The sequence below is a fragment of the Pygoscelis adeliae genome, unplaced genomic scaffold, assembly GCF_000699105.1.
Source record: "Pygoscelis adeliae isolate BGI_AS28 unplaced genomic scaffold, ASM69910v1 Scaffold108, whole genome shotgun sequence".
Taxonomy (NCBI): Eukaryota; Metazoa; Chordata; class Aves; order Sphenisciformes; family Spheniscidae; genus Pygoscelis; species Pygoscelis adeliae.
Window position 1 is genome coordinate 8,188,256 of NW_008825498.1, and position 13,074 is coordinate 8,201,329.

General features: G+C 40.9%; 1 protein-coding gene across 1 annotated transcript in view; it reads right to left on the bottom strand.

Annotated features, from left to right (window-relative positions):
- Positions 1–13,074, bottom strand: part of LAMA3 (laminin, alpha 3) — a 118,773-nt gene that overhangs the window by 86,504 nt on the left and 19,195 nt on the right. Inside the window, exons 7-11 of the mRNA XM_009331488.1 lie at positions 11,800–11,915; positions 7,806–7,924; positions 3,109–3,199; positions 1,936–2,067; positions 67–129 (exon numbers count right to left, since the gene is read on the bottom strand). Coding sequence (XP_009329763.1) covers positions 67–129; positions 1,936–2,067; positions 3,109–3,199; positions 7,806–7,924; positions 11,800–11,915 — 521 coding nt within the window. The remainder of the gene's footprint in view (positions 1–66; positions 130–1,935; positions 2,068–3,108; positions 3,200–7,805; positions 7,925–11,799; positions 11,916–13,074) is intronic.

A 13,074-nucleotide genomic window follows, 5' to 3' on the forward strand; every position in this document is an offset into this window, starting at 1 on the left:
CACGAAAAAAAAGGAAAAGAAGAAAAAAAGGGGAAGGGGGGGGGGGGGGAAACACCAAGAACTTGCCGATTATGTCACCAGCCATAGCATCTCTTGGATTTGGAGAAGTAAAAGGATATACAGGAATACCTTTAAAACAAAAGAAACAATGAAGTGTATTTGAAACAGACACAGTTACTTCACTAAAAATCATGACAAACCACGAAGTCATCCCCTGTCAATACAGACAGCAGGATATTCACATGGCTCTAGTAACCCACTTCAGCTTGGTTTCCTTTCAGTTAGGAACAGGATAAGAAACATTTTACTTTTGCTCTCTATTTCAGGTACAAACATCCCTTCCCAAAAGAACAGTATGAAAGGCCAGACACCATTTGGAAATGCTACCAGGTTGCTTCCCTGCTCCCTACCCTTTTGTACAGAAAGCTTTCTCATGCTAGACGGTGTTATGAGAGCTATCTAGGGAGCTCTGTATTTATTTCACACTCCCTGCTGCCAGCTGAAGGTCCATCTCCTGCTATGCACCGTTATCACTCGCTACCTGAACTGCCGGAATTCATGACATGTACGTTACATCTTGGGAGCTTTTTATTTGAGAATCCTCCAGATTAGGAATGGGAAAGACACCCCAGCAGACTTTCCTCCATTAAGATGGGATCCTAAGTTGATGTGCTACAAACATCAGTGGGACTTAGATCAGGGTCTACTTGAGCTGAACTTACTTAAAAATTTTGGATTACGAACAGGAGGATAAATGAGATGTGATAATCCAGAGTGCACTGTACAGAGAGGATTTATACTATCACAGCCATTGAATTCAAACAACATTCCATTTTTTTCCTTTGTTTTGTATTGATTTCCCTCTTCTTCCATTTTTATCATGGTATCTCTGTTTTAGTCAAATCTTGCCCCAGAACACCACCTGTTTTACAGGCTGTCAGAAACACGCTTATCCAGAGGGCACAAAACTCTCCCACCAACGCATTTTTAGAATCTGATCATGGAATCACAAGCTTTTATGCAGCAAACACAATCCTGATGTTACTTTTTTCCTCAGTTATTTTATATATAATTTGTTTATGGGGAAAGCATTTAATTTGCTGAATTCCCAACACTTAATTTTAATCTCTTTATTTTAAAGTAAAAATCTAATTTTCAATTAATTGATAGTATTAGATAGCATTCTGTTACCATTTTCAATAAGCAGAAACACTCAGCTTTTGTGCCACGTCATATTTTCCTAATATGTTTATTTTCTGTGGATTTACAAACACTTTTTCTTCAACCTCTTCTTAAAAATTTTGAAACAAACTGGAACCCTTCCTTCGACCACATATCTGCACCTACCTGCAGTCCAGCAAAAATAAGAGAGCATGGCTGAGAGCCTTATGCTCAGCCAGGAGGACCTTTCCAACATTACGCAGGCACTATTTTAGAATTATTTTTAATTATTTTAGAATCCACTGACAGCCCACAAGCTTTGTTTATCAGGGATGCAAGCTCCAAATCCTAGGAGGTGTCAAGGAGAACACATAACCATTTTCTCCCTTCTCTCTCACTACAGTCACGTTCCACTTCCCAGTCCAAGTCGTCTTTATACCTAAAGACCCTGAGACATGTTTAAACAATCTGTCCAGGGCTTTAGGACTGTAGTTCATGACTTACTGAGAGATAGGCTGTAGCCTCAACGAAGATGTCTTAAATGAACTCAGAATTGTGAGAATGCAGCACAATCTACTTGATTTTCAAGTAACCATCGTTTTGTAAAATAAACCAGACTCTCTTCAGTATTATGACAATTGATTTATCGGAATGTGTAAACACGTGAAGCTGACATGCCAGATGTTCTAACCAAGTCAAGCGTCAGGAAAACAGCTAATTCTTTAATGCACATTTAAAATACTGGAAAAGAAGCGTTTTTATTTGTATACTTACGGACACAAAATGGATAATCATAGAATCCATCAGCACAGCGTTCACAGTTTTCTCCCTGGAAATTCTGCTTACAGAAGCAGCGGCCAGACCCTTCCTCACAGCCCTCTGCATGCTCCAAGTTACAACTGCAGGCTAAGTAAGTATCAGCAATTAGGCGCTTTTTGGAAGATAATTAATCTGCCTTTTACAGCAGTGCATGATGGCATTATAATAGTGTTTCATTTGCAGTTGTGAATGTCTCATTATTTGAAGAATTAACATCTGCATACTGTTACATATTTTCCAAGTACTCTATATCACCAATTAATATTTGTGATATCACTCAGAAGTAAGACCTATATTATTTTCTTAGAGTGTTTAATCTTTTTTTAATTCAGAAAGCTGCATGTTATTACTCCACAGCACTGCAGCAGCTATCTCTTCTGTGGCTTCTGCTCACCTCTCTCCATGGTCTAGGCTAAGCACCACGCTCCATCCACCTTCCCTTACACACCACGTGCAACATTATGGCAGCACGGCACGGCTCTGTTGACTTCCCATTCATTTCAATACCCAAACGCAACAAACGGTAGCTTCCTCCGACCTGTCACAAGGTTCCTTCAGCCTGTTTGTAATTCAACCCTTATCTCTTACCTATACTCAGTTCTTCTTTTTTAAATGTTGTATTAGTAATCATCCTATTGCATTATTTATTAGTCGTTAGGTTCAGCACTGCATAAAATAGGAGTAGTGATCCTCGTGACCTTTTGAGCTATAGAATAAAATTTTCAAGTGACCAAGAGCCAAAGGATACCTCACATGTACATCAGAGAGCTAAGAGAAGCAAGGTCATGAGGCTAGGAGATGAGAGTGGCTTCCTAGAGGTCATGCTACCTCACTGTGGGGTGTGTAGCAGCACCCCAGGCTTACATGACCCCATCTCCTCAGCAGCCTTTTCTGGCTTACTTCCTCCTATTGTCCTGCTGCTGGTCTGAAGCTTTAGGCTCATGACACGTAAGTTGAGAAGGGTCTAAAAGGGTCTAAAGCAACACAGAAAGTCATTTGCAGATGTTCTCCAACATTTTTTGGCCACTCTTTCATTTTTCCTCCCCAAAAGTTGCACCCCATGCCCTGATTATTGCAAAAAACACCAAGCCACTACCATGAGAAGATGCTTAACAGAGAAAGACTCACGTATGCAGCCATCAAGAGCTCTCACTGGAACACCATAAGGACGATAGTAACCTTTTGCACACTTCTCACAGTTAATACCAGCTGTGTTATGCTGTGCAAAATAAAACACAAGGAGAATATGAGATAAAAAGGGGAACTTGGAAGAACTAAGAAACAATAACATCCTTTACACTGTTTCTATATACAACTAAAAAAGGATCAGCACAGGAAAAAAATGGAATATGACTTCAATAAAGACAGCATTCATCATTTGCTGTTCTTTAACCACCTGTTCTCTACAGATTTCTGAATTGTATTCTCACATAAAGCAGCTGAATTTTATCTTTGAAGCATGATAAAAAAGAGCTATTTTAAAAAAAGTAAATTAAATCTAGGAAAAAAATTTCTGTTTTCACTATCACATGATATTTATCTCTTTTAATACTACTTTCTTATCATAACATATACATTGTTCAGGCAACTGCATCATTAATTTTTCCTCATACTATATACTACTTTTATGAATACCTTATGTCTAAGATCAGCAACATCAAAATAAACCAAAACCTGATCAGTCAGGTCAGCACAAAACAGATCTTCCATTAGAAAAGCATACCTCTCTATAAACGTATGTTTTAGGCACACAGAAAAAATATCGTAAGTAACTTGAACCACGGCAAAAATATATAAATCCCCTGTGAACACAGCCCTGAGTGTATTTCAACTGGTGCAGCAAAGCTCTCCCCTGTGGTGGGGGTGGCAGGAGCATGCAGCGGCGATGGCATTCACCAGTTGAGTAAATCACGGTCGCAAGGCATCCTGCTGGGCTCATAGTCTCATGAGCAGGGAACCGGAGGCAGAGGGGAAGCTTTGCCCCGGAGCAGCTGCCCCCAGCTCCCACTCACTGTTTAGTTCCTCCTTGGGGAGTGTTGCAATTCAGGGCTGTGAGCAGGGACCCAGCATTTAACGGTGGGGCAGTTCATGAGCAGGGCACCCAGGACACTGCCGGGGCTGCTGCTCACCATTGGCGCTCTCAGTTTGCACAGTAGTTTTGGGTTCTGCTTCCAGCTCTGCCAGGAGCCTCCTCTAGCACCTTCAGATGTGAGCTACTGATGGGAAAGGCTGATGCTAGATCAGGGAGGGTGATGCTCACGTCGCACAGCAGACAGAGACGCAGTGGTTGTTGCAGTACTTAGCACGGCAGGAGCACAGAGGGGCCCAGCATCTCTGCCTAACACTGTGTAGGGCTACTTGGAGATTGTGCAGCGATGATCTCAACACATTGCAGGGCACATTCCTCGGAGACTACTGGTGCTAACTCCTGTGGCACATCAGACGCCCCACCCCAGACAGAGCTCTAGGAGGTGGAGGCCACTGTTCAGGTCTGGGGCTGCAGAGAATGCCTGGGCCTCTCCCTGGGGCTTGGGGCAGGTGATGAACCTGTGCAAGACCAGCACAGCTGATGCTGTAGTAGGTGTCTGTTACAGACCACCTGAACAAGAAGGCAAATGAAGCCTTCTTTAGGGAGCTAGAGAAAGCTTTGGTACTTGTGGATGACTTTAACCACCTCAGTATCTCCCAGAAGGGCACTGCAGCTGGGTGCAAGCAATCCAGAAGTTATTTCAAATGTATCAGAGACAATTTCTGGATGTAGACGTTCGTGAACCAGTTAGGGGAGATGCTCTGTTCAAACTGACACCCACTAACAAGGAAGAACATGTGAAGGTTGAGGGCAGCCTTGGCTGCAGTGACCCCGAGGCTGTGGATTTTAAGATCCTGAGACAAGTAAGCAACAGAAATAGCAGAATTACAGTCCTGGGCTTCAGAAAAGCAGATTTTGGCTTGTTCAGGTATCTGCTTGGCAGGATCCTGTGTGAAACTGCCCTGGACGGGAAAGAGGACCAGGAGAACTAGTTGATTCTCATGACAGCCTCCTTAGAACAAGAACAGTTCTTTCCAATGTGCAGAAAGTCAAGCAAGTATGGCAGAAGGCCAGCATGGATAAATGCAGAGCTCCTGATTGATCTCAAACTCAAAAATAAAGTACACAGAATGTGGAAGCAGGGACAGACTACTTGGTGGCAATACAAACACATTGCCCACACATGTAGCAGTGGACTTAGGAAAGCCAAAGCTTAGCTGGAGTTAAAACTAGCAAGAGAGGTGAAGTGCAAAAAGAAAGGTTTCTAGGAGTACATCAGCAGCAAAAGAAAAGCTAATGGGAGTAGGGGCCCATCGCTCAGTGGGGAAGGAGACCCAGTGAACAAATCATAGAACACACAAAGGACAGGAAGGTGATTGGATGTATTCAACATAAATTTACTTAGGGCAAAGTATGCCCAATCAACCTCACTGTTCTCTCTGATAAGATGACTGGTGCTGTGGACAAGGTGTAGGCAGAGCCACCAAGATGGTGAGGGACTGAGGCACATGACATCCAAGAAGAGGCTGAGATGGCTGGGTCTCGTCAGCATTAAGAAGAGAAGGGAGAACTTATTGCTATCTACAACTACCTGATCAGAGGATACAGAGGGGATGGAGCCGGACTCTTCTCAGAAGTACACAGCAATAGGATGAGAGGCAACAGGCACAGACTGGAACATGGAAAATTCCAATTAGATATTACGGAAAAAAAATTATCATGAAGGCAGTCAAACACTGAAACAGGTTACCATGAGTGGTTGTGGCATGTCTGTCCTTGGAGGTGTTCAAAGCTTGACTGAACAAGTCCCTGAGCAACCTGAGCTGCTCTGAGTAGGGAATTGGACTACATGATTTCCAGAGCTCCCTTGTTATCAGACTCTAAAGAAACTGAATCTGTCTTTGTATGCAACATTTCAATTCTATCACTTCTTCGTTCAGGCATCCATTCCTAACATTTTTTTCCCTGACACAAACAGAAAAAGTAAATTAAAATCCATGTGCTTTACCCATGAAAAAAAAAAGCTATAATTAGATTCATGGTAAACTCATTTAATCCAGCATAACTTCCACAAAATTAGCTTACAAACAATTAATATCAATCATATAACCAGGACTCATAGATTTAGATTAATTTTGTTCTTTTCTATCCTGGAAACAATATAAGAGAAATGTTCTTTCATGGACAAAGAGCTGACAGGAAGGATGAACATGATAAATCTTACAAGATTCTGCAAGAACAAAGTTCTGCACAAAAGTATCGATTGGAAGACAAAGAACATTTCTTCTAGAACATTTCTTCTACTCATGCTAGTAAAAATAACTCTACTCTCTCCTGACTGCCTTTTGGACAATATCTGATTATATTGTGGCAATAAGATGGAAAACATACCCTAAAGATTTTATTGGATATTTCCCTTTTTTTGTTGCTTAAATACAGCTATATTTTTAAATGCACAGCATGATAATACATAGATTATGATGCATAGGTTTCGTAGGAACGTAGGCTTGATGATAATTTTCCCTCTGAATTATGTTCTGGTCAGCTGCTTGTCATTGTACTTCAGATGACTTGACAACAAAAGGAAGACAAACTTTCAAGTAAGTATGGCTGTATTTAACCCTGAGATCACTGAACCAATGAATAATTTAGGTTGTAAGGGACCTCAGGAGGTCAGGTGGTTCAATCCCACTCAAAGCAGAGATAAATCCAAGATTAGATCAAGCTGATCAGAGCTTTGTATGATCTTTCCTGATAGTAATTAGTCAGAGTAGAACAAAAGTTACTCAGGATGAGAGACATTCTTTCTCTTTCCAAGAACGTATCATTCATTAATGACAGATACAGTGTAAAGTCTCTGACTCCAAGTTTACATTTGTTGATTCAATCCAACCAAGCCTCTAAGACAGTTAAGGGGCTGGAGCACATGGCATGTAAGGAGCAACTGAGGGAATGGCTTTGGTTGGCTTGGAGAAGAGATGTTCAAGGTGGGTAGGGGTGTCTAATGGCAGTTTTCTGCTGCCTAAGAGGGGTTTACACAGAAGACAGAGCCAACTCTTCTCAGGCATGCACAGCAAAAGGACAAAAGCCAACTGTCACAAGCTGCAATTGGGGAAATTCCTACTGAACAGTAACAAAAACCTCTTTACTATCAGAGTGATTAAGTGCTGTAAAAGATTACCCAGAGTCTGTGTAATCTCCATCCTTGGAAATTTTCAGAACTCAAACGGACATTTCTCAGTGCAACCTGATATAACTTTGCATCTAGCCTTGGTTTGAGTGGAGCACTAGTCTAGATGAGTTCCAGAGGTCCTTTCTACGATTCTGTGCTTTTTCCTTTTTCTGTGCTTCCTTCTTGGTATAGTCTATGCCCTCCTTTACTCCTGCTGATGAGGGAGAGCCCTCGTGTTTTGCTGCAGTAAGGAACCAGCTGGCCTGAGCTGGAATTTTATTTGGTTAATTTTACTTCCTTCTGTTAAGCAGAGAAATGGCAGAGTTCGTAGTAATAGGAAAGGGAATTTTTTGTAATTGATTTAATTGTGTAGCTTTATTTGAATCACACAGGACTGAGCATAAATACAATTTATATGTGTCTTTTATACATTAACAAGCAATGTTGTACAATGTAAATTATTTTCAGATACTTTTTTCCCTGCTTTGAGTACAAGCAACAGCACCAGAGAAATGGAGCCATCTAGACTGGTCAGCCTCCAAACTATTGGTGTGGACAGAGTCCCACTTCAGTAGCCCTTCTTCAAATGTCATTTATTTAAACTGACCAAAATGACCTTATTACCTGGCAGTTAATGCAGACTCCTCCACCTTCATAATGCCCATGGATGTTTAAGCTTTCTCGACGCTGATCAACATCAGCATCATAGTAGCAATCAGTGGCATGGCCATGGCAATTGCAGGCTGAAAAAGTAATATTCAAAGTCAGCTTTCATTATAATGCTGGAATTCAGTAACGTAGCAGAGGTGATAAAGCAGCTTGGATTTTTTTATGTATACATATACCCAGATATGTTGGAGTATGCTCAAATACATGTATTTACCTATCAACAACTGGACTTCCACACCAGAAACATGGTTAGATCGTCTACATATGAGGAAAACGTGCTGCTAGGCTTATCAGAGGAGGCAACAGTTGTACCAGCTCAAAACAATATATTTATGCATAAATGCAGAACTAGGAAGCTCCAGAAGAATGGTCTCAGCAGTTTTTAAAAATTATCAAAAACACATTCAAATGTTTGTTCTATTTTTCCATGTCTAAAAATACACTGGGCTGAAGCTGTGTACACTAAATCTTTATTTAAAGTAAACAATTATAGATAAGATATACACATTTAAATAGAAGACCTACACCAAAGAACTCTCATACTCAGCTGTAGGTACAGATGTACCAGCAAACTTAGCTATACATTTACCCAGCTGCTGTCTTCTGAATGGATACGTTTTAAGTACGAGTTCATTCTACTTCCTGAGAATTGTGGATTCAAAAAGAAGTATGGTTTGAAGAAGTATGGTATGAAGAACAATACTAACAACAATCATAATATGTTGTTATTATCTAGAAAAGGATAGAATTAGGTGGCTGAGATAACTCATTTCCCCAGTTTATGGTTGTTTACAGTCTCAGCTGTGATAAATTTTACTTTGGGTGATTTGTGGTTAGCCCCTTTCCTTTATTTCTCCCTTCTGTTAAGCCAAATAAAGGTAACGGCTGAACTCACAGTGGCTCTGAATCCATCTCTACATACAAGTTCTGCTATACTTTTAACGCCTTCTGACAGATGTTAATATTGCGGTGCTCGGAAGAGATTGAAAGAGAGATACCTACAAGGTTTTGCTTGCAGGCACATCAGCCTCACATATGCCTCAGTCTAGGAAGTTCACCTATTGAAAACCTCTGAGATACATCCACTGACATATCCCTTTGTGGCCTTGTACACACATCAGCTGGCTTCACCGACCTCCTTACATCAAGGTGGGAGACCTAAATCCCGAAAAACCTTTACTGTTTTACCTTTGGCAAAAAGGCCTAGTAATATAAATCCCAGAACCAGCCCAATGTCCGTGCCTTGCTTGCAGAAGAGAATTAACCTGAAAAATAGCTCCACATTTTAAGTAGTTCCTGCAAATAAAGTTTGAGTAAAGGGTGATGGATTTACCCAGAAAATAATTTATCTAATTTCCTACAGATTAGTTACGTGTATCTCATAATCTTCCCATCTTAGTTAAAATGAATCATAGAATCATAGAATAGTTTGGGTTGGAAGGGACCTCTAAAGGTCATCTAGTCCAACCCCCCTGCCGTGGGCAGGGACATCTTCAACTACATCAGGTTGCCCAGAGCCCCGTCCAACCTGACCTGGAATGTTTCCAGGGATGGAGCATCCACCACCTCTCTGGGCAACCTGTGCCAGTGCTTCACCACCCTCAGCGTAAAAAATTTCTTCCTTACATCTAGTCTAAATCTACCCCCTTTTAGTTTAAAGCCATTCCCCCTTGTCCTTCCCATTGGTCATGTAAAGCTCTGCCTGTCTTCACTGAAATCTTCCAGAACCTTAATATAAATCTGAGTAGGAACCAACCATAGTAGCAAGCAAACAGAATAAATCAAAGGGTAGGACCATGGTTTTGCCATAAACTCATCCTATGTCCTTTTTTTTCCTGATCCTTCTTTCATTGCTGGAGAGGAACAACGGGAATTTTTTTGAAAGAATGCAGAAAGCAAAAAAGGCTTCCCCAAGCATCCAGGTGCTAGGTGAGCTTTTAATTACAGATGTTCCAGCACACCAGGGAAACCTTGCCAGAAAATTCCTGAAGTTTTGACTTTATAAAGCTATCATTCTCTGTATCTCCTCTGCGTCTTTATATCTGAACAGCTTTGGCAAGGAAGCCTTTTCCTAGAAACTACCAACAACACAGCTGAGGTGGTGGCCTACCATCAGGTTCCTTTATGGTCTGCTGACAGGAACCAGACAGGTCGAGACTGGGTTCCTTGGCCAGGTTGTGATAGCCTGTGAAGATCTTTGGGGTTTTTTATTCATATAATTATTCAAGAAAATAAAACATTGCACAAATGAGATGGTGGTTCAAGATACTAAGTCAGAAAAGGAAAGAAGAGAAGATTAAAAAAAAAAATTTACAATGTAAATAAAAGCTCCTTGCCTCTAGGGCTAAACGATCTGTGAGCTACAGCTCACAAGTATGTCTTCTAATAGCAAAGGGAAATTATTTGCTCTGATTATAGTAATAGCATTTTCTCTCACAGGGGAATAGAAATCCCTTCTACCTCACCAAGCATCTTCTTACCACTTTGGGACATTTGCTGACCCATACAGTACTGGGAAACTCATAGCAAAAGGTTGGCCGTATCCCTACAAGCTCCCACCAACCTCCTTCAATCAGTTTCTCTCAAGGGACCTCAGGCTTCTGGGAAGCTTAACAACGTTGCTTTAATTCCTTCACTACTGGCTGCCAGGAAAAGAGGTCTGCACCTGGCAAATGTTCACAACAAATCACCTCAAATCGCTAGGAGCAATCCATACTAAAAAGAGTATTTTTTCAGAGGTAGTTAGAAGCAAAGTTGTTTTGGCTCAGAATCTCGTAGATGATCTTCTATAAACTCATTCTTTAAAAAACATGACATTATTTATGCTCTTTGTCTATCTCTTTCCTGGCAGAAGATGTTTTCCTTTCAAAGAGGGGAATTTAAATGAGGTTTCAAATATTGTCCAAAAATTGTGTCCCAACATGCCTATCTCCTATCAAACATTTTAATCATCTTCCCCCCCACCCAACACTCAGTCTTAGTACTGCAGTTTCGACTAAACAAGTCATCTCTGTTCCTCAAAGTAATTATATAGGTACATCTCTCTGGCTTTCAAATAAGGTTCCCCTGTTAACGGTTTGTACCCACTGGCTACGCTACTCTCAGGAACGGCAGACAAGGAAAATAAATTAGGCCAGACACAAAGGAAACTGCAGGCTGCCAACACATTTGCTCAGAATAGGATGTGCACAGAGATGGGTACCACACTCACTGGTTTCTGGCCAGAAGGATGCAAAACACCCGTGTGTGACAGTACGTACCCCTCCACCAAAAGGGGGTCTGTGCGATCATTTTCTTTAACAAAAGAATGAAACACAGGGGAGGGGGGAGAAAGGTCAATGGGCTTCTCCAGCTTGACTATTCAGTCTGTGGGGCTAAAGCACTCCAAACTCACAACTACAAGCACAGGAAGGGGTGCAAATGTGGAACTGCCAGGACTCCCCACCAGGAACACCCTTCTGCCCGCTTACCGAGGGGCGACCATCAGGAGGAGAACGGAGGGCAGCTCAAGCGCCTGTCAGCAGTGGCAGCCTTGAGCAATCTCTCTGCAATCTGAACACCAAGAGGCTGGGTGATGGGGAGGCAAATTTTGAAGTTGTACAAGATGCTCATAGTCTCTGCTGTGCTAGTGGGAATGCACAATCTGTCAGCAGACAGCTATGACCGGGGAGAGATGTTGGCTCAATGTACTACAAGAAGGCTTCCACTTTTCTCATGTAATATTCTCACACAAATGACTATTTTCATTGTTTAATAAGAGAGAAGAACATAAATAATATTCACTGCATCATCTGTTCCTTATTGCTGTATGGTAAGAATTTTCTCAGTAAAGAAAAAAGGTGTTAAAACATGCAGTGTGCTAGTTATGCTCCATGAACACATGTGCTATGGCTAATTCCCACCCACTTGTCAATGTCCCTTTTAACATAGCATCTTTTAGGCTACTCACGTTCGCACAGATTTGTGCTCCCAGCTGTTGCAGGTTGCCACTGCTTCTGATTATATCCAGGGCAGCAGTGATCACAGGTTTCCCCACAAGTGTTATGCTGACATTCACACTGAAACCTACAGAAATGAAAGCCTCTTATTCTACTGAAGCTGGATTTAAACTTTTTTTCTTAATTTTATTGGAGTCCAAGACTTACACATAGTGTGAAAAGGACAAGACATAAGCTCAGATGTAAAGAGGTCGAACAGTAATACTAGAACATTTTGGAATGTTCCTAAAATTCTTCATGATTGATTACTTTGATCATGTGATTATGAGTTTATTAGCACAAATTACTTATAAAGAACATTTATAATTAGATTCAATAGACTGGATTATGAAACTTTATTCTAGAATATTAAATCAAGATGATATATAACAGTTTAGGATGTATCCTATTTTAGCTTCATTCCAAGGCTCAAGCTTGTTGACCTACAGTAAATCAAAATATTTATCACCTTTATAGGCACGCCTTCATAATTTTTTCATTATGTTTTGTTTACAATAATTTTATCAGTGTTTTTAATAAACCAAGATCATAACTTCATCTTGTAATTTTTAAAATAGTGCACATTATTCATCAAGAAAATGTAGTTCATATTTATCTTGATTTAGCTGAATAGCCTACTTAAAAGGCAAGCTCTCATTACGGGCTAGGTCTTACTATCATGCATAGTAACTGAATCCCGGGAGGAACAAAGAGACCTTGAGACTGGAGAGGCCTTTTCCAACGTTCCTCTCTTATCTGTGTAGTCTAATAACCAAGGGGCAATACAGGTTTCGAGTATAACCATCCTATTCCTGTAGACTTCACACCTTCTGTACTTACTGTTCTCTGGCATAAACATCTGGAAATGAGGCACCCATCTGCCTGCTTACTCTTCATTAAAACACAACTGGAAATATTGCATCGTCCTGATAAAAGTTTGTTTCAATACCATCATGGATAAGAGCAACAGCTGGTTTAAAGCAGGCTTTTAAAACATGTTTTAGATAGCCTGATTATTCACAGTCACTTCCCTACAGCAGATGAGCTGAGAAGCCTGATCTAACTCCTTGTGAAATCAATACGGAGATCATAAACTTCACAGAGAAAGGGAACTTCACAGGGAAAGGGAATAGTTCATCCAGTTTCTGTTTATATTTTTTCTAGTAATGACTGAAAGCCGTTGGATCTTGGCTGAGCTCAGTTATAATGCTCAATATCTCCAGGAAGTTCACTAACTTTGTTCTTGA